This window comes from Struthio camelus, chromosome 16 (assembly GCF_040807025.1).
Source record: "Struthio camelus isolate bStrCam1 chromosome 16, bStrCam1.hap1, whole genome shotgun sequence".
NCBI classification, from domain to species: domain Eukaryota; kingdom Metazoa; phylum Chordata; class Aves; order Struthioniformes; family Struthionidae; genus Struthio; species Struthio camelus.
This window is the reverse complement of record NC_090957.1, coordinates 257,169-279,649: the sequence shown is the minus strand read 5'-3', so window position 1 is coordinate 279,649 and position 22,481 is coordinate 257,169. Positions and strand designations below refer to the sequence as shown.

Below are 22,481 nucleotides of genomic sequence, written 5' to 3'. Positions count from 1 at the left end.
GGTGTCCTGGCAATGGCAAGGGGCGGTGCTTCGGGGCGGCGCGGGAGGCTGAGCCTGGCATGGGGCCGGAGGGGGCGGCACGGGCCTGTGCGCCCTGGTGCTGGAGCCATGAAGCAGCAGGAAGGGGCCAGCCCCAGCCTGCCGGTGCCACCGAGCTACCCCGAGGAGCGGCTGCGGGGCACGGGGAAGCTGCTGCTGGGTGGTGGGCGGTCACCCCCACGCTGGCTCCGTGTCGCCACTGTCTGCGCCTATTTCCTGTGCGTCTCGCTGGCTGCGCTGCTCCTCGTCATCTACTACGGGCTGGTCTGGGCACCCCGTGGCACCGGGAACGGCACCGAGCAGGGCCCTGCTGCCCACTCGACCCTGCTGCTCTGCAATGGCTCTGCTGCCGGCATGGGCTGAGGGCCCTGGGGACATGGCCCCGTGCTCCGGGGAACCGGGTGCTCCAGGGTGGCTGTCAGGGCTGCAGCCTCTGCAGGGACAGGGCTGGGGATGGAGGAATCCTGCAGGGAGCTGGGCACTGCCTCTGGGATGCAGTTCCCAGCCTGCGAGGAGACTGTAAAGGAGGTTGGAAGAAACTGGTCCTGCTTGGGGGTTCCTGGCAGCGGCTGGTGGGGCTCTGGAGGAGGTTTGGGGCTGAAAGGAGGAGGGCAGGAGTGCCTGGGTAACACACAGTCCTGCCTGGCTGGGAGTCTTGCTGGGAACAGGGAGGCTCTTACTTAATTGCTGCAGGACCTTGTGACTTCCCCTGCACCAGGAGGATACGGCTGGTCACATCCTGCTCCTGTGGGGACACAGGGTGGTTCGGGGCAGCCAAGCAGTTAGCGGGTTCCGGCTGGGACGGAAGGAGAATACGCTTAGAACCAAGGCAAAACAGCAGCCACGGGCGGCTCTGAGCCAAGATGTGTTGAGAGACGTCCTCTTCTCCAAATGTACGTGACTTGGAGCGAGACCTCCTCAGCCCTCCTCCTTGGATGCTAACAACGCTTCTGTGCATTGGAATTCGCCCTGGACTGAGGAGCCAAGCAAGACCCAGAGCTCAACAGCCTTTTCCCGGTCGTCCCAGCCCCAGGTACTGCACTCGCTCTTGCCAGCTCCCTGTGGCGTGGCGTAGCCATGGGTTTGTGCTGGGATGGGCAGTCGGTTCCCTGTGCTGGAGCTCTGGGCATGACGCCCAGTGACAGCAGAGGGTGCTGAGAGACCTCGGCTCTCGCTGCCCTGTGAGGATGGATGCAGACAACAGCCCGACAGGGCAGACCCAGGCATCCTGGCCCTGATGTCCCATAGGACGTGGTGGCGGTGGAGAGGGAAAGGGCTGGGTGAGGGATAGGAGGGATGCTGCTCCCTTGCTATGGGACTGAGGTGAGCTGTGCCATGCAAAGCCCTGGGATGTTCTAGTCGGCCACTGCGTCCTCTCTGGTGAGGCTTGTGCCTGGAGCTTTCCTGGGCCTAGCCATGGCAGCGGGGAATTGCTTCCAAGCTGGAGCAAGCTCATTACTACTCAAGCAAGGTGCAGTTCTGAGACTCTTGTCTTCTACTTGTTTTCTAGCCCTGACCCTTCGCTTCTGTAGGCTCCTTGTTGCCAGCTGTGCAATGAAGCCATTTGCGTACCAAGATCCCCCACCTTACAGCAGGAGATGGAGCTTTCTGCTAACCAGGATGCCCCCCACAAGCTGCTCGTCCTGACACAGCACGGCTGTTCCACACCACCATGTTTCATTCCCGCTTTGCACGCATAAAAGCCGGACAGCGGCACAGGTGAAGAACAGCAGGTCCCTAATGCGGAAACCAAACAGCACAGAACTGCGCCCAGATCATCTCGGCCCCGCTGCAGATACCTTGTTCTCCAAACAACGTCCTTCCTTTATGTGGACTGCCCAGCTTCTCTTAGCTGATGAAATTGGTAATCTTTCTCGAGATGTACATGCTGCTTCCTGTTCGCTACCATATAAAACCCCAGTGCTGGCTCAGCCTGTCCTCCACACGCAAAGACTGTTGGCAGGACAGACGCAGCCTGTGAGGACTTGCTGTTCCAGGTGAGCAGGTGCTAAATTAGCCGCACGGGTTCCTGGCAGGATTCCTCTCACTGCTAGGTTGGGTTGGGTTGTCCCGTGGTTTTTTTTTTTTCTTTTCTTTTTTTTTTTTTGGCTGTGTGAGATTCTCTCCCTTCAATTTTTAGAGATATCATCATAGATGAAGCAGGGATTTCTTTAGCATCTGCTTGGATGTGTTTCTGTGTGCCATGGAGATGGCTTTGGTCACCGCTAGATGAGTTCTGAACTCTTCCCTTAGGTGAGGTCTGTCCACCCGATTGTGAGAGACACCAACTTTAACAGCCCCTTTTTCCCCCTGCCTCCAGCTCCTCTCATGCCACTTATTTTCCAGATAGGGGAAGGGGCTGTTGCAGCAATCCCCAGTGCTTATGATTTGGTGTGCTCAGTGTTCAGTACTGTGCAGAGTGGCATACCTTGGCATACCTGCTTCCTCTGATAAACAGGCTGGCTGTAACTGGTTGCAGCCAGCAGGAAACCCTTGCAGAAACGTTGCCCCAGCCTGCGTGGACAACGCAGGACCCTTGCGAGGGGTTCTCGGTGCTTTCCACTGTAGCAGTGTTTTTTGCCACAGTCTGAGGTGAGGGTATTAAGTGAGGTTCCTGTAGCCCCTCTTTAACTGCGGATTGATACTTGGAGACACTTTAAGCCTAGGGCTGATCTCTGCCCCTCTCCCTTGCCGCGGGTGCGTGAGTGTCACTCCACGGGCAATAGGAGGCTCCTAGACCTTCCCCATGTTGGTCTCTCCTGCTACTTCAGATTCTGCTTTCCCCTGTGCTGTGGACACTTAGGGTGATGTTTTGGGCAGTGAGAAGTTCCATCTCTGTCTCTGGGAGGAACAGGGTCCAGCTCCTTCCTGCCCTCTCCTTTTGGTACGTCACAGCTTGGCTTTGGGTCCCCAGGGAATTGGTACACCCGTCCTCTCCCTCTCTAGCCCTTTGCACTTGTGACTCCCAGTGCAGGGGAAATCTTGTGTGTTTGCAGAGCTTTTTTCTTCCTTTTGAAGCAGAGCACTCTGTGGTCACAGACCTGAAGCACTCGGTGTCTTCTGCCTCCAGAGAAAAGTGTTAATTCTTCCCATTCCCTCTCCTGAGGGCAGGATGCTCGAGTGGCTTCCACCCATCTCCAGCTCTTAGAAGGCTGCAGTAGAGGCCCAGGATTGGGTGGTGCAGACTGTACCTTCCTTGCTGTGATCTGGTTCCCTACTCCCTTTACAAACAGCGTGGGGGTCAGCCTGCCTGTGCCCGGGGCTTGCAATGAGAATGAGAGCAAATCCCCAGCGCCAGCATGCTCAGTAGGACACAGCAGCAGCACTGAGGGAAGCTGCCGCAACACAGTTGCAGCTCCCCAGCATTTCCCGTTCTGAATTCTTGCAAAACGCAATGAAGAACAAATCAAGGAAGCTGGGGAAGTTGGTATTTCCTTGGTGATCAGGAAGGGGAAGAATGGCACAAGATCAAGTGCTTTTTTTCCATCCCGTCTCCCATAGAGGAGCGAGAGCTGCAGGAAGACACAAACCCCAGTATTTTGGGGCTTTTACGCCACACACTCTTTTTGTGGAGCTCCTGGTCCCAGTGCGAGTCTGGCAGAACATCCCATGGGCCGGTGTAGATTATTCTCTGTCACAGCTTCATTCTGAAAAAGAAGAGAGTTGCTTGTTTGATGCCTGTGCCTGTTCTGGTTAGGCTAGCAGCTTGGCCCTGCCCAGCCCTGAGGATGTCACAATGCTGCTACCCCCTGTCCCAGGGTACTCAGCGTGTCCAGTCTCCATGCTGAGGGTGTTGGATATGCTGCTCAGGGTGGAAAGGTCCATTTGGATGGAAAATGAGATGATACTTTCTAACTGAGTTTGGTTTCCAGGTTGGGAGCTGTTGGAGAATGGACTTCTCAATATACAATTATACCTCCAATTATTCTGGCCTTGATGACTATTCTATATATGAACTTGATGCCTATGAAGTCTCTCACAGCTACCGGGCAATTCTAGCGCTGTATGCCCTCATCTTCCTCTTGGGTGTGCTGGGCAATGGGGCCGTCATCTGGGTGACTGGCTTTGAGATGAGGCGCACAGTGAATGGCATCTGGTTCCTCAACCTGGCCGTGGCCGACCTGCTGTGCTGCCTGGCCCTGCCCTTCCTGGCCCTGCCGCTGGCTCGTGACCACCACTGGCCGCTGGGCCACTTCGCCTGCAAGCTGCTGCCCTCCCTCACCATCCTCAACATGTTTGCCAGCGTGTTGCTGTTGACGGTCATCAGTGGGGACCGCTGCGCCCTGGTGATGCGGCCAGTGTGGTGTCAGAACCACAGGACACCAGCACTGGCCCGGGGGGTGTGTGTGGCCGCCTGGGGCCTGGCAGGCATCCTCACCATCCCATCCTTCATCTTCCGGACCACGCGCACTGATGTCTTCTCTGACAAGGAGACCTGCGTGCTGGACTACACGTCTGTTGGGGTCCACCAGCGCCTCACTGAGCTCTTCACGGCTGTCTTCCGTTTCCTTTGTGGCTTCTTGGTGCCCTTTATAGTGATCACTGCTTGCTACAGCCTGCTGCTGGTCCGTGTCCGCAGCAAGCGCTTTGCCCGCTCCCAGAAAGCCACCAAGCTTATCCTCGTAGTGATCGTCAGCTTCTTCGTGTGTTGGCTGCCTTACCACATCGTGGGGCTGATCCTGGCCTCTACCCTTCCTCACACGAGCTTGTTCAAGGGTGCCTTGGAAGCTGACCCCATTGTCGCTGGCATAGCATACATCAACAGCTGCCTCAACCCCATCATCTACGTCATCATGGGCCAGGACTTCAAGGACAAGTTCCAGCGGTCCTGGAGAGCTGTGCTGCGCAGTGTGCTGAGTGAGGACTCCCCCAGCACCATGGGGGACAGCAGGATGAAGACCAAGTCCACAGTGGACGACCAGAGTGTCAGCACCAACGTGTGACATGGCGTGGCTCCCATTGAGATGTCTGGGGTACTGGCTGGGAGTGGCTCCAGGGGAGTGCTGCTTCCTGCCATCCTGGGGGTCTGGGTGGCCACTGCAGAGCGAAGATGTGTCTTTTACCCTCCTTTCCTCCTGGGAACTGGCTACTTTGCTTGTAGGCTGGGGAAGCTGGAGGGTTAAAGCAGCTCACATGCTGCCAAATTTGTGCATCCAAATACCCAGCTCCTCTCTGCCTAGGGGTCTCTTCATGGCTTTCTCTGTGGCTGCAACTCTCCCAGTGGTAAAAAGACTCCTTAGAGTGGACCTTTTTCTTGCAGACTCCTGCAATATCCCCTTCTTCCGTTTCTCCTCCAGGCCAAACTTTGACCCTGTTCTCTGTCTCCAGGTCCCTGCCCTCTGTTCCCTGCGCCAGGTCCCCTCTCAGCCCCGTAAGAGCTGTGCTGCCTGGCAAACCCCACTGACCCACGTCCCTGCAAGCAGGCCAGGGCCTTACGATCGGGGATGTCAGAGATGAACTCCATGTGGTGATCTTGCCCCAAGCCTCCAGTACTCCCAGGCCTCAGGAGTCGGCCCTCTCACAGTCTTAGGTCCTCCCAGGTACGCAGGGGCTCGGTGCATCCCCTGCCTGTCACCTCGGAAGGGGCCTGCTGCTGTTCACCCCTGGCTGACCGCCTGGCTCAGCCCTGCTTCTTGACTGTAGATGTGTCCAACTTTGCAAATAAACATTGAACCTGCTGTGGCTTATGTCTGCCCCGTTCCTGATGCAGCCCTGTTCGTCTGGGAGGGTGGGAAAGCAGACCGGCCCTTTCTAGGCGGCTCCTCCAGCTTCAAGGTTCTCCTTTCTTTGGCCTGATACTGCAGGGTAAAACGGCCAGGGATGACGGAGTCAGTGTATGGGTGTGTGCAGTGCCGGTGGGTGGGGAGAGACATGGTGCATGAGGCTGTGCCTGCCTAGTCTGTGAAAACAGCTCTGTTTGGGTAAAGGCTCTCCACGCTGGCACAGCTGTCCACCACACACAACGACCTTCCCTGGGACCTGGCAGAGGAGCTTGCTCCTTCCCTGCCAGTGCTTTTCTCTGATTGTGAGCTGCTGCAAGAGGGACTTTGGTGACTGGTAAGTTTGCCATTCAGCATTTAAAAAAAAAAAAAAAAAGCTAGATATTTCCAGGGGGAAATGAGAGGCACTCCCTGCCCTGGATGGCTCCTGCTCCCACTCAGAGAGCTGCAGGCTGCCCTGGGACTACACAGGAGCAGTTCCTGTGCACATGTGGCTTTCTGACCCAGCCACTGATGTGTGTGCAAGCCTGGTAGTAGGGGCTTGGGAAGGAGTGGTTGTGCTGACTGCTAGCATACATGAGTTCATCACTGTGGGCATGTTGTAAGCGGAAGTTCAGCAACATCCAGAAATGAGAGTTTCCTCTGTGTTATGGTCTGTGCAGCACATGAAGCAGAGCCCTGCCTTGATTCCTCTGCATGGTGGCTGGGCAAAGAGCGTTCCTGGCACAACAGGCCCATCTGGTTTTGCCACAAACCAGGTCCTGAGACCAGATTCATCCTGGCACTGTGGGGACTGGATGGGAGTCTGGGATGGATGGGACAGCAGCCTAGATCTGCACCTGTGCAGTAGTGTAGAGAGCATTGAGCAAGGCTTGCTCCCTTAGTTCTCCTTTTCAGCTGTTTATTTTGAAGCTCATCTCCAGGGCTAGGGCAAAGTAGGGAGATTTTTTTTGCTGTCATAGTGGATTTTAGTTTGCTTGTGACACAATAAACACCGCAGTTTCCCCCAGTCCCGGAAAGCAGTTGCAGGGGCTGGCAAAATTTAGCCTGTGGTCAAGCTCCTGGAGTGTGGAAAGAGCGGAGGTTTCACAAGCTCCTGCTGGTGTCTGGCCATTTGAGGGGCTATGGGTTACTCTCCTGCTGCATAGCAGCTTGCGGGGGGCAATCCCCCTCTGTGCAACCTCTCCTTGCACCAGCGTAGGAGGGAATTGTAACCAGCATGGAGAGGAGGATGTCTCTGCCTCTGTGGCAGGCTGCCTTCTTGCTGAGCACCGTGGGCCTCAACAGGGGCTGGAGGGAGCCCCTCTCGCCTCCTACCACCTATGGAAAAGCAAAACATCAGGCCCACCCCTGGAAGGGCCAGAGGGGAGAGCTAGAGAGCCCCATCTCGGGTGACATTGCTCAACATCTTCATCAGTGACCTGGACAATGGGACAGCACGAACCGTTAGCAAGTTTGGAGATCATGCCAAACTGGGGTGGGGGGGGTCGAGCAATAACCCAGAGGGCAGAACTGCCGATCTTTTATCAGACTGTAAAAAGGGGCTGACAGGACCCTCGGGGAGCAGGACAGGCCGGGTCCGCTGGACAGAAGGTGCCGCTGCAGAAAGGGGCGCGGGACGCGGCGGATGTGCCGAACGCGAGCCAGCACTGCGCCCGTGCGGCGGCGAGCGCCAACAGCATCCTGGCCGCGTTTGCCAGCGCAGCCTGCCTTGCGGGCTCGGATGGGGACCCGGGGGCCTCTCCCCCCTGCTTTTGTCCGTGATGCTGTCAAATCTCGGACTGAAGTTTGCAATGCTTCCTTTCTCTTTGCTCCAAGTGTAGCTGCGTTATGCTGTTTTTAGTCGCAGATTTTTTCATGAGGCCGAGCGAGCAGACGCCCCCAGCCCTGCCCTCCTTTTCCGCAGGACAGAGGGAGTAGGTAGGGGTCTCCTCTGAATACAGCTGCCCCGTGGGCGCCGAGGCTCCTTCCCTCCCGTGGGCGGCAGCGGCTCCCCAGAGGCACGTCGGCCACTGCTGGGGCAGAAGCGGGGAAGGACGCCCCGTCCCGCGCTCCTGCGGGGGCTGCCCGTGCCTCGGGAGCAGAGGCCTCCGGCTCACCCCATCCTGTCCGGGGCCTCTCGGGTCTCCTTTCCCCTTCTCCTGCCCCAGGAGAGCTCTTCCAGCTTGGAAAGGGCCACTTTGTCTTGCAGGGCCAAGGATGACGGAGCCATGGGAGCGCAGCGACGACTACGCTGACTTCGACCTGAACTTCACGGCTCCCGACTTCGAGGGCGCCCAGGCGGCAGGGCCCCCGTTGCCGCCCAGCTATGGGGCGGCGCTGGTCCTCTACGCCCTGGCCTTCATCCTAGGCGTGCCGGGCAACGTGGCCGTGGCCTGGGCGGCCACCGGCAAGCTGCGGCACCAGCTGAGCAACATCTGGTTCCTCAACCTGGCCGTGGCCGACCTGCTGTGCTGCCTGGCCCTGCCCTTCCTGGCCCTGCCGCTGGCCCGCGACCACCACTGGCCGCTGGGCCGCTTCGCCTGCAAGCTGCTGTCCTCCCTCGCCGTCCTCAACATGTTTGCCAGCGTGCTGCTGCTGACGGCCCTCAGCGCCGACCGCTGCGCCCTGGTGACGTGGCCGGGCTGGTGCCAGCGGCGCCGGACGCCGGTGCTGGCCCGGGGGGTGTGCGCGGCCGCCTGGGGCCTGGCGGGGCTCCTCACCGTCCCGTCCTTCGTCTTCCGGACGACGCGCGCCGACGCCTTCTCCGACAAGGAGACCTGCGTGCTGGACTACGGGACGGCGGGGCGGCGGGCCGAGCTGCTCGCCGCCGCCCTGCGCCTGCTCTGCGGCTTCCTGCTGCCGGTGACCGCCATGGTGGTGTGCTGCGGGCTGCTGCTGGCCCGGCTGCACGCCGCTGGCCACCGGCCGCCCCGGCCCGCGGCTGCGGCGCTGGCCATGGCGGGCTGCTTCGTGGGCTGCTGGCTGCCCTACCACGCCGTGCTGCTGGCGCTGGCGGCCCACCGGCCCGGCGCGGCCGCCTACGCCCGCGCCCAGGCCGCCCAGCCGCTGGCCGTGGCCCTGGCCTACCTCAACAGCGCCGCCGACCCCCTGCTCTACGCGCTGGTGGGCCCGGGGCTGCCCTGCGCCCCCTGCGCGCGATGGGCCCCCGGCCCCGCGGCGGCGTCCCCCAGCCCCCCGGCGTCCCCCGCCGCCAGCACCGCCGTCACCGAGGCCGGGCTGTAGCGGGGTCGGCGCCTGCTGCGCGGCCGGGCCGCAATAAAGCTCTGCCAGCAGCCACCGTGTTGTCCCCCGTGCGGCAGTGGGGATGGGGGGCACGGCTGGCTGTGGTGGGGCACGGTGGGGACGGCGGGACGTGGTGGGGCACAGTGGGGGACGGCGGGACTTGGCAGGGCACGGTGGGGTGCGGTTGTCCCCTGTGGGGCACAGCTGTCTGCGGTGGGACATGGTGAGGATGGTTGTCCCCATGGGGCACGGTGGGGCACGGCGGGGCACGGCTGTCCCCTATGGGGCACGGCTGTCCCCTGTGGGGCACGGCAGGGCATGGCGGGGCATGGCTGTCCCCTGTGGGGCACGGCTGTCCCCTATGGGGCACAGTGGGGCATGGCTGTCCCCTATGGGGCAGGGCTGTCTCCTGTGGGACACGGCGGGGCACGGACGTCCCCTGTGGGGCACGGCAGGGCATGGCTGTCCCCTATGGGGCACGGCTGTCCCCTGTGGGGCACGTCAGGGCACGGCTGTCCCCGGCGGGGCACAGCCGTCCCCTGTGGGGCATGGCTGTCCCCTATGGGGCACAGTGGGGCATGGCTGTCCCCTACGGGGCAGGGCTGTCCCCTGTGGGGCACGGCGGGGCACGGCCATCCCCTGTGGGGCACGGCTGTCCCCTATGGGGCACGGCTGTCCCCCGTGCGGCACGGCAGGGCACGGCCGTTCCCTGTGGGGCACGGCCGTCCCTATGGGGCACGGCAGGGCACGGCTGTCCCCTGTGGGGCACGGCTGTCCCCTGTGGGGCACGGCAGGGCACGGCCGTTCCCTGTGGGGCACGGCCGTCCCTATGGGGCACGGCAGGGCACGGCCGTCCCCTGTGGGGCACGCTGAGGACGGCGGCGCCGGGCAGGGCGGGGGGAGGCGGCGGCGGAGGCTCTGGGGCGGCCCCTGGCGGCGGCGGGCGGCGCTTCCTGACGCCGCGGCCTGCGCGGGAGCCGGGCCGGGCCGGGCCGGGCCGGGCCGAGCCGAGCCGAGCCGAGCCGGGCGGTGAGTGCGGGCCGGGCGGCCCCGGGGCCGGGAGCCGGGAGCCGGGAGCCGGGGCGAGGAAACCGGAGGCCCCGGCGTGGCCGAGGCCGCGGCGAGCGGAGCCCGAGGCGCGCGGGGCCGCGAGGGCCGGGCCGGGGTGTGCGGGGGGTCCCGGGGAGCGGGGACGGGGCCTGGGGGGGGTCCCCGGGAACGTGGGGGGTCCCCGGGAACGTGGGGGGATCCCAGGGCTTGGGGAGGTCCTCGGGGTGCGTGGGGGGAGTCCCCGGGGTGCATGAGGGGTCCCCGGGGAACGTGGGGGGCCCCTGGGGTGAATGGGGGGCCCCGGGGTGCGTGGGGGGTCCACAGGGTGCGTGGGGAGGGTCCCCGGGGAACAGGGGGGCCCCGGGGTGCATGGGGGTCCCTGGGGTGCATGGTGGCCCCAGGGGTCCCAGCTGGGGCAGCAAGAAGTTCCTGAGTCCGTGGCTGGGGGTCTCCGGTGCGGAGGGAAGGCCTGGGACATGGCAGGTGCCAGCCCCACGGCAGGACCCCCCTGCTCCCTAAACCCCCCCGACCCCCAGGACCGGCCGATCCGGGCACAGGCCCCCAGCTCGGGCCGGAGGCTGCTCCGGCTCAGCCCTGCCGGGACGCTGGCCCCGCGACGCTTGCTCCACTCTGCCCGTCCGAGGAGCTGGCTGCTGCCTGGGCCACGTGGAGGCTGGGAGATGCTGTCGGAGAAGGAGAGCAGGTCCAGGAGACCGGGGCGGGAGCCCTCGCCGGCCCAGCAGGACTGGGACTGGGCCTGCCCCGCAACGCAGCGCCGGCTGGAGGAGCTGTATTTCCGCGAGCAGGATTACATCCGGGCAGGCTCTGAGGACAGCCGCAACTTCTGGGCCTTCTTCGAGCGGCTCCGGCGCTTCCAGAGCCGGAGGACCGAGCGCGAGCCGGCCGCGAGCCATGGCCCAGTAGAGCCACCTGCTTCCTCCCGGCTCCTCGACCTGCCCCGAGAGTACGATGCCCGCTACCGCATCAACCTGTCGGTGCTGAGTGCTGACGTGGAGGGGCTGGCACGGGGCCGGCGCGGGGACCCCGGCCTGCCCCGGGAGCAGCTCTCCGAGTTTCGCATGGCCTTGCTGCACTACCTGGACTTCACCCAGAAGCAGAGCTTCGCCAAGCTGGCCAAGTTGCACCGGGAGCGGGCGGCACTGCCTATTGCACAGTACCGGGACCGGCTGCTGCGGACGGTGGCCCAGAACCAAGTGGTGGTGGTAGCCGGTGACACAGGGTGCGGAAAATCCACGCAGGTACCCCAGTTCTTGCTGGCAGCTGGGTACAGCCACGTGGCCTGCACCCAGCCACGCCGCATCGCCTGCATCTCGCTGGCCAAGCGCGTGGGCTTCGAGAGCCTGCACCAGTATGGGGACCAGGTGAGCTCTAGCTTGGGGAGGGCAGCGTAGCTGGGGCCATGCACACTGGCAGGTCACCGCACTTGGCTGAGTGGGGTTAGGGTAACTGGCAGGATGGCAAAAGCCATTGCCCACTGCTGGCTTCTTCTCATCATGCTCCTCCTCTTCCCGCTGCAGGTAGGCTACCAGATCCGCTTTGAGAGCACCCGCTCGCCTGCCACCAAGATCGTGTTCCTGACAGAGGGGTTGCTGTTGCGGCAAGTGCAGCGGGAGCCGATGCTGCCGGGATACCACGTGCTGATTGCAGATGAGGTTCACGAACGGCACCTGCACAGCGACTTCCTCTTGGGGGTCCTAAGGAGACTGCTCCCCGCTCGGCCAGACCTTAAGCTGGTGCTCATGTCTGCTACCATCAACATCCGCCTCTTCTCAGGATACTTTGGTGGTGCCCCTGTGCTGCAAGTGCCAGGAAGGATCTTCCCCATCACGGTGAGAGATGAGGGGAGGAGAGGAGCTGTGCTGTGCTCTCTGGGCTGTATCTCTGGTCACAGGGCAGGAGAGAGCCCTAGGTTCCTGGGCTGTCTCTGGCCCAAACTCCTCAGGGCAGTGCTCCCTCTCAGGTCTGCTCAGCGCAGTGTTCTATGTCTGCTCCTGCAGGTCATCTACCAACCCATCCCCAAGGAGGAGGCAGCAACAAGTGGGAAATCGGAGCGCCTGGATCCCCGCCCGTACCTGCGGGTGCTGCAAGCCATCGACCACAAGTACCCACCGGAGGAGCGTGGGGACCTGCTGGTGTTCCTGAGTGGGGTGGCTGAGATCGGAGCGGTGCTGGAGGCAACTCAGACATACGCCACGCACACCCAGCGCTGGATCGTGCTGCCCCTGCACAGTACCCTCTCTGTGGCAGAGCAGGACAAGGTGGGTGCACCCCTGAGTTTGGGTGGACGCTGCCAGTCTGGCATCACAGAGCAAAAATCCTGGCCCTGGCCCTAGCAGCACCCTGACTGCAGGTGCTGGGAGCGGGTGCAGCCAGGGAATGGCAACCTGTATTTACCCCATCCCTTATGCTCCTCTGTAGGCAGCCACTGCTGTGAAAGACAGCTCTGCTCTGGCCCTTGCAGTCCTGGAGCCCAGGGTGGGCTGGGGGGAGGGGACATGTTGAGGTACTGATGTAGGACTGCTCTTTCCCCTTCCTCAGGTGTTTGATGTGCCCCCTCCCGGGGTCCGGAAGTGCATCCTCTCCACCAACATTGCAGAGACCTCAGTGACGATCGATGGCGTGCGCTTCGTGCTGGATTCTGGTGAAGCCCCCAGTGCCCCTCTCTGGTGGATGGGAAGTCATGTGGTTCCTTGTGCCCTGCCCTGAGCTTCTGCCTCCTTCCTGCCCCTCCAGGGAAGGTGAAGGAGATGAGCTATGACCCTCAGGGCAAGCTGCAGCGACTGCAGGAGTTCTGGATCAGCCGAGCTAGCGCTGAGCAGCGGAAGGGGCGTGCTGGCAGGACAGGCCCTGGTGTCTGCTACCGGCTGTATGCTGAGTCTGACTATGATGCCTTTTCCCCCTACCCTGTGCCAGAGATTCAGCGGGTAGCGCTTGATGCTCTAGTGCTCCAGGTAGGGGCAGTTCCCTCCGTCCTGGTTGGGTTTCCTGTGCCTGGTGGGTGGGGGTCTGGGGAGATGCTCTAGGAGATGTTGTCTGTGAGATAAGCCTGACCAGCCAAGTGTGCAACAGGGCTGCGAGTCGAGTGTCGGGGCACGTTGTGGCCCTTGCGGCTGCAGCCCAGACCTCTGTGCTCTCTGCCCCCTCCTGGGAAGGGGGGTGAAGTGAACGCGTGTCTCTGCTTTGCGCTAGCCCCTGGTTGAGCCCTTGCGAAGCCCCTGGTCCTGAGGTCTGGGCACAGGTTGCTGGGCTCTGTTTCCCTTTGTGCTGGCCAGACCCGTGAGAGCAAGGGGTGTCAGGCTAAATGCAGTTCTCTCCCAGTTAAAGAGCATGGGGCTGGGTGACCCCCGGACTTTCCCCTTCCTGGAGCCCCCTCCATTGTCCAGCTTGGAGACTGCTGTGCGGTATCTGAGGGACCAGGGAGCCCTGGATGAGGCTGAAGACCTGACGCCCATTGGGAACCTGCTGGCCCAGCTGCCGGTGGATGTGGTGGTTGGTGAGTGATCCTGGGTCTGCGGAGCAGACGTGACAATGCCAGAGAGGGCACGGCGGAGGAGTGTGTGGAGCCGGTGATCCCCTGCCCTCACTGCCTCCCCTGCCCTCATCACCCAGGCAAGATACTGGTCTTGGGTGCACTGTTTGGACTGACCGAGCCCACGCTGACCGTGGCAGCCGCTCTGAGTGTGCAGTCCCCGTTCCTGCGTCCTGCCCACACCAACCCCGACTGTGCCACAGCCCGACGGCCCCTCGAGAGCCCCCACGGCGACCCCCTGACGCTGCTGAATGCCTTCAACGAGTGGGTCCAGGTAGGACTCCCACCTGCCTGAGGGGGAGGCAAGAGACAGTTTTGGGGGGGAAATTCCTCTGCTTTGGGGTGGGTGTGTTTGCGTCCTTGGAGGATTTTGCTGGGGTGAGGGAGGGGGTTGATCTGGGGGGCAGGGAGCAACAGGAGGGACAGCTTGTCCCTGCTGGTGCCTGATCTGTGCTATCCTGAGCAGGTGAAATCTGAGCGGAGTGGCAGTTCCCGGAAATGGTGCCGGCGGCGAGGCCTGGAGGAGCATCGGCTTTATGAGGCGGCCAACCTGCGGCGCCAGTTTCAGGTGAGGCAGGGCCAGGCCCGGGGGTTCATGTTCAGGTCTGGGGAGGAAAGGGGGTGCGTTTCACAGAAGGGCTGGTGTGGAGGGGAGCTGAATTTGCCCCAAACATGCAAGGAGCACTGCATGTCCCGAACCTGCCCATCTCCAGACCGTTGGGGCTCAGCGCCCCCTAACCAGCACGGCCTGCCTCCCCTCAGGAGCTGCTCCGAGACCACCAGCTGCTGGAGGTAGCATCCAGCCAGCCCAGCGACAGCTACAGCCGACAAAGCCGGCACCGAGAGCGCCGGGAGCTGCACCGGCTGTGGCAGACCCACACAGAGACAGAAGGTCGGAAACGCAAGGTGCTGCGGCTACAGGACGGAGCGGCCGGCTCCTCCAGCGAGGAGGATGAAGGTGGTGCCCGTGGGCGTGGGGAGCGCAGCATTGATATTCAGGTGACCCTTGGTGCCTGCTCCCCCTGTGGCCTCATGTCTCCCATGGCAGGCAGTTGGAGCCCAGACAGCTGGATTCCAAGCATACGTGATGTCTGTCTCTGCAGGACGTCAAGTTCAAGCTTCGCCACAATGTGTATGAGCTCCAGGCTGCATCTAGCTCAGTCCTGTCATCCTCGCAGCTTGCTCTGCTCAAGCTGGTGCTGTGCAGGGGGCTTTACCCCCAGCTGGCTGTGCCTGACCAGCTCAACAGCAGCCGCAAGGACTCTGATCAGGTGGGTGTCCTCACCTTGTCCCTGTCCACCATGCTCTGCCGCCGGGAAACAGTGTGGGAGATGTCATTGGGTCTTGTGGGCTGTGCTCTCTGCAGGGGCTGCTCACTCTCCCCTGATGCCGATTCTGCTCTTGCTGCAGATTTTCCACACCAAGAGCAAGCCGGGCGTTGTTCTTCACCCAACCTGTGTCTTTGCTACGAGCCCGGAGCTGCTGCAGGCCAAGGAGGGGTCGGAGCGCGGGGGGACTCAAGGTGGGAGAACAAAAGCTGCCTGTCCCCTCTGGAGATCATGTCCCTAGGGGTGGCTGTTGGACAAGCCCAGAGCAAGGTGTGCCCTGAGTGCAAGCTGCGAACCCCAAGCCCTGAGCAGTGGCTCTGCTCTGTCCTGGCTTCTGGGCCAGCGCTGCTTTCTCCATGCCATTTGCCTCAGGCTGTGGAGTTTGGGCTGTCCAGGCAGATCCAGGTCTTTGGTGATGGGGAGAAGTGCAGGGCCCAGCTGAAGTGTCTTTTATTGCTTTGCAGACTCAAAGGATGGGCTGAGCCGGTACCACCAGCTCCTTGCCTTTGTCTCACTGCTGGAGACCAACAAGCCATACCTGGTGAACTGCATACGGGTGCCAGCCCTACACGTGGGTGCTCGGTGCCTTGCTTGCTTCTGCTTTCTCCCTGTACTCTTCCTCAGCCTTTGTCTCCCCACATTGACTGTGGCTTGCTCCTCCAGGCTCTCCTTCTCTTCTCCCGCTCCCTGGACACAAGCGCGGACTGCGCGCGGCTGGTGGCAGATGGCTGGCTGGAGCTCACCATCCCTGACGCGGAGGCTGCCCTGCGTCTGCTCTCTGCAGCGCTGCAGCTTCGTGCTGCCTGGGAAAAGCTCCTCAACCAGCAGCTGGAAGGCCGGGGTGGGGAGCCAGGGCGCCAGCCGAGCTCCCGGGACGTGTCCATGCTGACCCGTGGGCTGCTGGAGTTCCTGCAGATAGAGGTGACAGGGTCGTGGTGTGGACGGCTGGGTCCAGGAGCGTGTGGGACGAGTTGGGGGCTGTGAGCCATGAGGACAGCATGCCTGGGATGGTTTAGCGTTGCCATCTCAGTGCCTTGCTGTTGAGTTTAAGGCTGAGAAAGGAGGCAGAGGATGCTGACCTGATCCCCCCAGATCACCATGTGCTCCCGCAGGTGCTGTATAGCCTGCGCCAGCTGACCGGGCTGGAGAAACAGGCCCTCTACATCGGGCCCCAGACTGTGGCTGCTGCCCCCAGGCTCCCAGGGCTCTTCCAGGGCACTGAGATGAAGCCTGATGAAGTGAAAGGCGGCCACAGGGTGACGGACTACCTCACCTACAACTGCCTGGCCGTGAGTACAGCCCTCTCCTGCCTCACATCCATGGCCTGTGGCCCCCAGGACTGTGCGTCCCATCGCCCTGCCCTCGTCTCCTGCAGACTGACACGGACCTCTACAGCGACTGCCTGCGCAGCTTCTGGACTTGTCCACATTGCGACCTCCACATGCCCTTCACCCCCCTGGAGCGAATGTGCCACGAGAGTGCGTGCCGGCCCCCGGAGGGTGAGTCCCCCAGCCCCTATGGCTATGACAAGTGATGAGGGGGGAGAACCAGCCTGGCTTTCCGTCATGTCCTCTGGATGAGCCTGGGCAGCCCCATCTCTGCTCCACGGGTGGCAAAGGATGGGGCAGTTGTGAGCCCCACTGAGCTTGTGCCAGTTTCCAGCTGTCCTTTATGGTCTTGGGACCGTTGAGGTGTTACTTAAGGGCATGAGATCGGCATTTGGGAGCAATTTGGGAAGACAAAGGTCTTGCACGGGCTTGATTTTGTTCAGACTGCCCCAGAGCACACTGCTGGGCTGGAGTCTGCTGTGTGCCTCTCTGTGGCAGAGCAGGGGCTCTGCCCACTCTGTGCATGACATTGTTTTCTCTGCTCCTACAGCCCCTCTGGAAGAAGTGGCTGGAAGCTCATCCAAAACTTCAGCCCTGCACAGACTGTACCACTGCGACGTTTGCCGGCAGGACTTCATGTTCTCCCCCACAGAGATCCTCCGGCACAGGAAGCAGCACCAGTGACCCAGGGCTCTGTGCACAGGACTGTGCTCCTAGGGAGTGGGGCCTCGCGGTGAGTGCACACCCGGATACTCTCCCTAGCCCTGCAAGGAGGATGGTGGCATCTGCTGGTGTAGACAGTGAGGCAGCTGAGCGCCTGGGTGCCTGGGTTCCCCCACCTCTGGGAAGGGGTGGAGACCAGCCCCACAGAGCACCTGGCTGGCAGTCCTACTGCAGGATCGGGGCGGGGGGCCAGGGTGCGGGTTGAAGACCCCCTGCCCTGTCACAGCACTGCTACTGCCGTTGCTCTCAGGAAAGTTTGTGAATGTCTGCTTGGATCCCCAAAAGGACATGGTATTTCAGGACCAGTCTAGTGGCTCCCACAAGTCATCAGTGGAGTTGACAATAATCCTTCTTGGTTGGGCGATCCTGGTTTTGTTCCTTTTTTTTTTTTTTTTAAAGGCATAAATAAATATCCTTTTGGTGAAGTTTGGCACTGTATTGAAGTGTGCTGCAGGAGGCTGGGGCAGACTCACTCCAGCGCAAGAGGCCACCCTGCCCGGGTGCCCTTCTTGGCACCACAGCCCTCAGACGTGGCTGGGAGCTGAGGAGCCATCCCGGTCCGGGGTGGGGGCTGCAGGAGAAGCTGTGCCTTGATGCAAGGGGTGCGTAAGGCATCCCAGGGATGTCTTCTGCTCTTGATGCTGCACAGCGCCGTGTGGCCACTGTGTGGCACTCGTATACCAGGCTTTCGGTGTGTCAGGCCTTCGCAGGCAACTCCATCCCTGTCTCATCCCCCGCAGGTCCAGCAGCAGCCTGCCAGCGGGGAGGACTCACCTCTAGTGTCCCTCTGCCCTCAGCAGAGGCACACGAAGAACTGGTGCCCCATGGGTGCACTGCTGTCCCACTCCCCGTGCGGGGACAGGCTCTGTGCACCCTTTGCTCTCCTCTGCCTCCCCGTGCCCAATTCGATGCTCCCTCGCTCTGCTCAGGGGTTGTGCAGGATTTGACCTGAGCCGCTACAGGGCCAAGTCCCAGCCACACTGGGGGCGGAGGCGGCTGGAGGCTGTATGGCCATTCCCGAGAGCTGGCTGCTGCATGTGCCTTTGCTGTAGGGATTGAAATCCTCCTAATCGGGGACTCCCGACCATATGCGCTGGTAACGAGGTGCTGGAAAGCAGCCTATTAATTGCTAATTCCTTGATTAAGAACGAAGCATGTCAGGGTGAGTCATGGACACAGGCCCCTGGAAAAAATGGGTTAATCGTGGGTATTTGTGTTCAAACAGTAGCTTGCGAGGCTCGGCAGGACTGGCACGCTGGTGGGAGAGGGCAGCTTGGGTGGGCAGGGGGTCTGTTGGGACAGAGCATCCGAGCGGAGATCCAGGACATCTGGGTCCTTTCCTCGCCTTTGGTGAGGGAGAGTGAGTCAGTGGCTGTGCCGAGCTGCCATCCACAAAAGCAGCTTTTCTGAAGCTGTTTCCAACAGCCTGTCCCAGTGCAGACAGAAGTTATCTTTGCCCTTTATAAGGAAAGAAAATAAAACACCCCACAACTCCTGTAGAAACGCAGTTCTTCCCCCCCCCCCCCCCCCGCCAGCCCTGGACAGAGCTGAGCATCCAGACTTCCTGCTCTGCTGCCTTCTCCAACGAGGCTTGCCCGGCTGCAATTGCCCGGGATGCTTTGCTGTGCTTGCCGCTATTATGCTCCTGGCAGCGCGTCTGGGGGCTGCCCCAGCTGGGAGGGCTGAGCAGTTCGTGGTAAAACTGAGGAGGACAGAGGTGGTCCAAGTGGGTCCAGAAGGGACCCAGGTGTCCTGCTGCCAGCAGTAATAGGAGCAGTGACCACCCTGGAGGATCAACTATTCAATGTGCTGAGAGATTTTGGGCATAAAAGCCTCTCGGAGAAACACTAATTAATTAATGATTCCTGTAATTAGTCCTTCAACAGAACTTTTCTTCACCAAAGCCCTTTGTGAGCACTACCCTGTTAATCTAATAATAGGAGAGGAGTGATTTTAATTATCGATAGTGCCTGCTGCTCGCCCCGTGCCCATCTGCGCTGCGGAGCAGGTGGGACGGCCGCGGTGGGGATGCTCGGCTCCTACCAGAGCCTTTCCCTCGCACCGCTCTGCCACGGCCCTGGCAGTGAGAACGACTTTGCAGTGTGTGGGCTCAGGACCCTGCTGCCCTTGGAGGCGGCTCCCCAGCTCGAGCGACCGGGGTGCCCCCGGGTGAGTGCCAGCCCTGGCGGCTGCGGCTCCCAGCCTGGTTTCCCAGGATGGATCGTGGCACCAGGAGCAATCAGCTCCATCGGGACAACTGCTCGGTCTGAGGCGGAGTTGCTTTCTGATGCCTAGAGGTGGCTGTCGTGTGCAGCCCCGGCCGCGGCGGGACCAGTGTGCAGTGGTGCCTGGCAGATGGTCGTTGATGCTCTGTGCTCAGTTGCCCGTTGACTTCACGGGAAACGTTAATGAGTGCTGTTGAGCGTACCACAATGCCTGCTCAGATGCTGGGGCCCATCAGGACTCCAGGGCCCGGCCGTGCTCCCTGGGGTGAGCGGGGCGCTGGGGTGGTGCCAGAGCCTGGCCTGGGGCAGAACAGAGCCCTGCTCAGCTCCCACCTTGGCAGATTATGCTTCAGCTGGGTAAATTACAATTCTTGCACGGCACTGTGCATTGCAGGCACCACCGGCACCCAGTTACCATCGCACCCAGGTCTCGCACGGCCCAGCTCTGCGTTTGCTCTGCGTTCCCAAGTGGCTGGAGTCTGCTCGCATTTGCTGCTGGTGGATCAACTCCACCAGCACCGGGTGCATGCACTATACGAGCCCAAGACTGCCAAACACACGTTGTTTCCCATGCTCAGCAGCTGAGTCCCTGTAATTCAGTTCTCCTATTGCTGCACAAGCAATGCAAACCTTAATTTTTTTCTGCATGAAAGCCATTTGCAGAGGGCAAACCTCCGGGCTGAGCAAACACCACCCCCCCAACCTACCCACTGGGACCAGGGGTCAGATCCCAGGAAGATGATGGATTTGAGGGCTGAGCCCTGCTGGCACCACAGTCCCGCGGGGTTTCTGCTGGCCGCTAGCTCTGCCAGGGCTCAGGTGAAGCTGGCCAGAGCCAGTGGTTGCTTTGCATAAGCCCTTCAGGCTTTATGGCTCATGCAGCAGCATATCCAGGGGATTCCCACTGCCACTTGGGACTTCCCCAGCTGCAGCCAGCTTTCTCCTGGGAAGGGGATAACATGCTGCGGTTGGGAGAGCAGCGCTGTCAGGGTCAGGCCTGCGCTCCCCCAAGGGCTTCGCCTGGAAAGCATCACAATGCCTGCAGCGGCAGGAACGCAGGGCTGGAGACGTTCCTGCACATCGCCAGCCTTTTGGAAGTGCCCAAGTGAGCTAGAAGCCTGTTTCCGAGGCTCTGCTTTCAAGGCCAAGCAGAGGTCCAAGATACAACTCGGTGATGCTGGTGCTGGTAATGGTCCACGGCACCGCTGGCTGGGCTGTACGCACCGAGCCAGCGGCCTTGACCCTATGCACAGAGCCCCGCGGTTGTGCAGGCAGCAAGTGGGGCCTTGGTGCCTCTGCATCCCTCCAGATTTAAACCCGTTTCTCTCTCTTTGCCATTCTGTTTCCCCCATCGACTAATTGAAGAAAAGCAATTAGAGGGAAAACATGGTCGTTGGAGAAAATGAATGGAGACACCTTTCCCCACAATCATCTCTTGCTTTATAATTGAAAAAGTTATGACAGATGCATGTCATAAACCTAAATCATTCACATTTCAAGTTGATCCAATAAAGGCAGTGTAATAAGCTTTTCCTAGGAGAACGTCATGCGCGCTGCATTCAGGGCATCTGCTCTTTGCGTCCCATCCACAGTGCATTTGCTGTGCAGGGTGCAGGTTTTGGATCAGAAGATTTTGGAACGACCCAGTTGCTCCCTGCAAATAAAGAGGCATCTGCTCCATGTGGGAAAAGCTTGCTGCAGGCCGTCGGATTCAGCCAGGCTCATCCATGGGCCAGAGGTGGCCCTGCTTGCCCACTCCGTGCAGAAGGGAGTTGGCAAAAAAACAAAAAAACAGACAAACAAACAAAATAATACCCCTTTGGGGCCTCTCCTGCCTGCAGCCTTGAAGCCGTTCACGGCACTTGCCAGTGCGCTGCTAAATGCTGCCGGCGCCCGTGCACCTGCTGCCCACCCTGGCCAGCGCAAGGGGCTGCCGGGTGCTTCAGGCCCTCCTCTGCCTGGGATGAGGCCACCCCATGCCCCGGTCCCACCGCCCTGCGCCAGCAGGCTGACGATAGTGCAGGCAAACGCGCCCTAGCACTTGCCAGAATAAATGGGGAGGGGGAAAAGCCAAATGCTGGAGCTTGGGCACCTGGAAGGCACCGTGTTTCGGGGGCTTTTGGGGGCTGCTAGCGCTGGAGCCAGGATGAGGATGGCATTCGCAGCTGGAGCCAGGATGGGTTTGCAACCCGCTGCGGCTCTTGCAGGAGCGCTCAGCCCCAGCGAACGCAGCGGCGGCTCCTCCCCGTGCTGCGCCGCCCTGGTCCCGCGGGGCCAGGCTGAGCAAGCCATCCGCCAAGGGCGCTTTTTCTTTCTTTGATGCCTGAAGAAATAAATTCATTAATATCCCAAGGTGATGGGGTTTTATTGTTCACGGTTGCAACCTGCTGCGAGAATGAAAAGCTGGAGTTTAAGTGCTATTTAATCAAGGGTTTTTCAGCTCCTAAAAATTGCATTTTCTTGCTGTGTTCCTGGGTAAATGCATCAGAAGGGCCCATGTTAGGGCTGCTGCAGGAGGCAGCGGTTTTCTAGGCTTTGCCAACTCCTGCGAAAATGTCAGGACTCAAGAAACACCTGGAAATGCGATATTAATAACAGGTGATAAGTGATTTATGAAAATTGGCTTTCTGAAAGAGATGACACGACGTGTTATAACAAAACGGAGCAAAAGGAGATGAAAGCTTTTAAAAGGCTGGTGTTGCCTTCCCCCCCCGCCCCCCAACCGAAGCGTGCAATCATGTAGTTGTCTGAACCCCAGCATGATAATCTGTCTCACAATAGTTTATTAATAAAAAATCAATTGCAGTGAATTATTTACTGCAGCCTAATTAAATATGCATGAATGTTACCTTAGAGTAAAATGGTGCCCATATGCCCTCATCAATGAGATTTATGGAAAGTGACTTTAAATCCTGAATTTTAAAGCTCTGAAGACGTGATTGCAATTTTTTTTTGACACGGCTGCAACAACCAGCCCCCCCCCCGCCCCCCCCAGAGGGGGCAGACGGTGGGCGCAGGGCCCAGGACGGGGGTCCGAGCCCCATCCCGCCGCAGCTGCCGGCCCCGGCTGGGCGCGTCGGAGCCTGGCGCCAGCCCCAGCGCCGGTCGCCGCATCCTGCCAGCAGCCGGGAGCTGCTGCCTTGCTCACCCGCTGCACGGGAGGTGCCAGGTCCCCGGGCAGCCCCCTGTTCTCACGTGTCCCCATGTCCCTAGGCATCCCTGTGTCCCTGGACATCCCCTGCCCTGCAAGCTCCTCACTGGGCCTTTTCTCTCTAATGCGATGCCCCGGGCTG

The 22,481-nt window shown here is 60.9% G+C and overlaps 3 protein-coding genes across 5 annotated transcripts; all 3 read left to right on the top strand.

Annotated features, from left to right (window-relative positions):
• Positions 1 to 76: 76 nt before the first annotated feature.
• On the top strand, positions 77 to 5,717 carry C5AR1 (complement C5a receptor 1). Its single transcript, XM_009670292.2, has 3 exons — positions 77 to 1,072; positions 1,550 to 2,036; positions 3,912 to 5,717. Exon 3 carries the CDS (start codon positions 3,930 to 3,932, stop codon positions 4,980 to 4,982), a length of 1,053 nt encoding a protein of 350 aa, XP_009668587.2. The 5' UTR covers positions 77 to 1,072; positions 1,550 to 2,036; positions 3,912 to 3,929; the 3' UTR covers positions 4,983 to 5,717.
• Positions 5,718 to 5,953: 236 nt separating this feature from the next.
• Positions 5,954 to 8,984, top strand: LOC138061293 (C5a anaphylatoxin chemotactic receptor 1-like). Its single transcript, XM_068910526.1, has 3 exons — positions 5,954 to 6,096; positions 7,603 to 7,679; positions 7,951 to 8,984. The coding sequence occupies exon 3, from the start codon at positions 7,959 to 7,961 to the stop codon at positions 8,982 to 8,984; it is 1,026 nt and encodes a 341-aa protein (XP_068766627.1). The 5' UTR covers positions 5,954 to 6,096; positions 7,603 to 7,679; positions 7,951 to 7,958.
• A 974-nt stretch (positions 8,985 to 9,958) lies between these two features.
• DHX34 (DExH-box helicase 34) lies at positions 9,959 to 17,143 on the top strand. Of its 3 annotated transcripts, XM_068910170.1 has the most exons (17): positions 9,959 to 10,013; positions 10,571 to 11,416; positions 11,573 to 11,884; positions 12,053 to 12,313; positions 12,594 to 12,696; positions 12,789 to 13,006; positions 13,374 to 13,548; positions 13,665 to 13,858; positions 14,051 to 14,152; positions 14,347 to 14,583; positions 14,688 to 14,855; positions 14,995 to 15,106; positions 15,377 to 15,483; positions 15,576 to 15,833; positions 16,025 to 16,201; positions 16,288 to 16,411; positions 16,791 to 17,143. In XM_068910170.1, exons 2-17 carry the CDS (start codon positions 10,715 to 10,717, stop codon positions 16,922 to 16,924), a joined length of 3,384 nt encoding a protein of 1,127 aa, XP_068766271.1. In that variant the 5' UTR covers positions 9,959 to 10,013; positions 10,571 to 10,714; the 3' UTR covers positions 16,925 to 17,143. The 3 variants fall into 3 exon arrangements, 2 of the variants coding, with proteins under 2 accessions (XP_068766271.1, XP_068766270.1); XR_011134913.1 differs by lacking the exon at positions 9,959 to 10,013 and having other exon boundaries at positions 10,337 to 11,416; positions 14,995 to 15,182; XM_068910169.1 differs by lacking the exon at positions 9,959 to 10,013 and having other exon boundaries at positions 10,341 to 11,416.
• Positions 17,144 to 22,481: the final 5,338 nt, after the last annotated feature.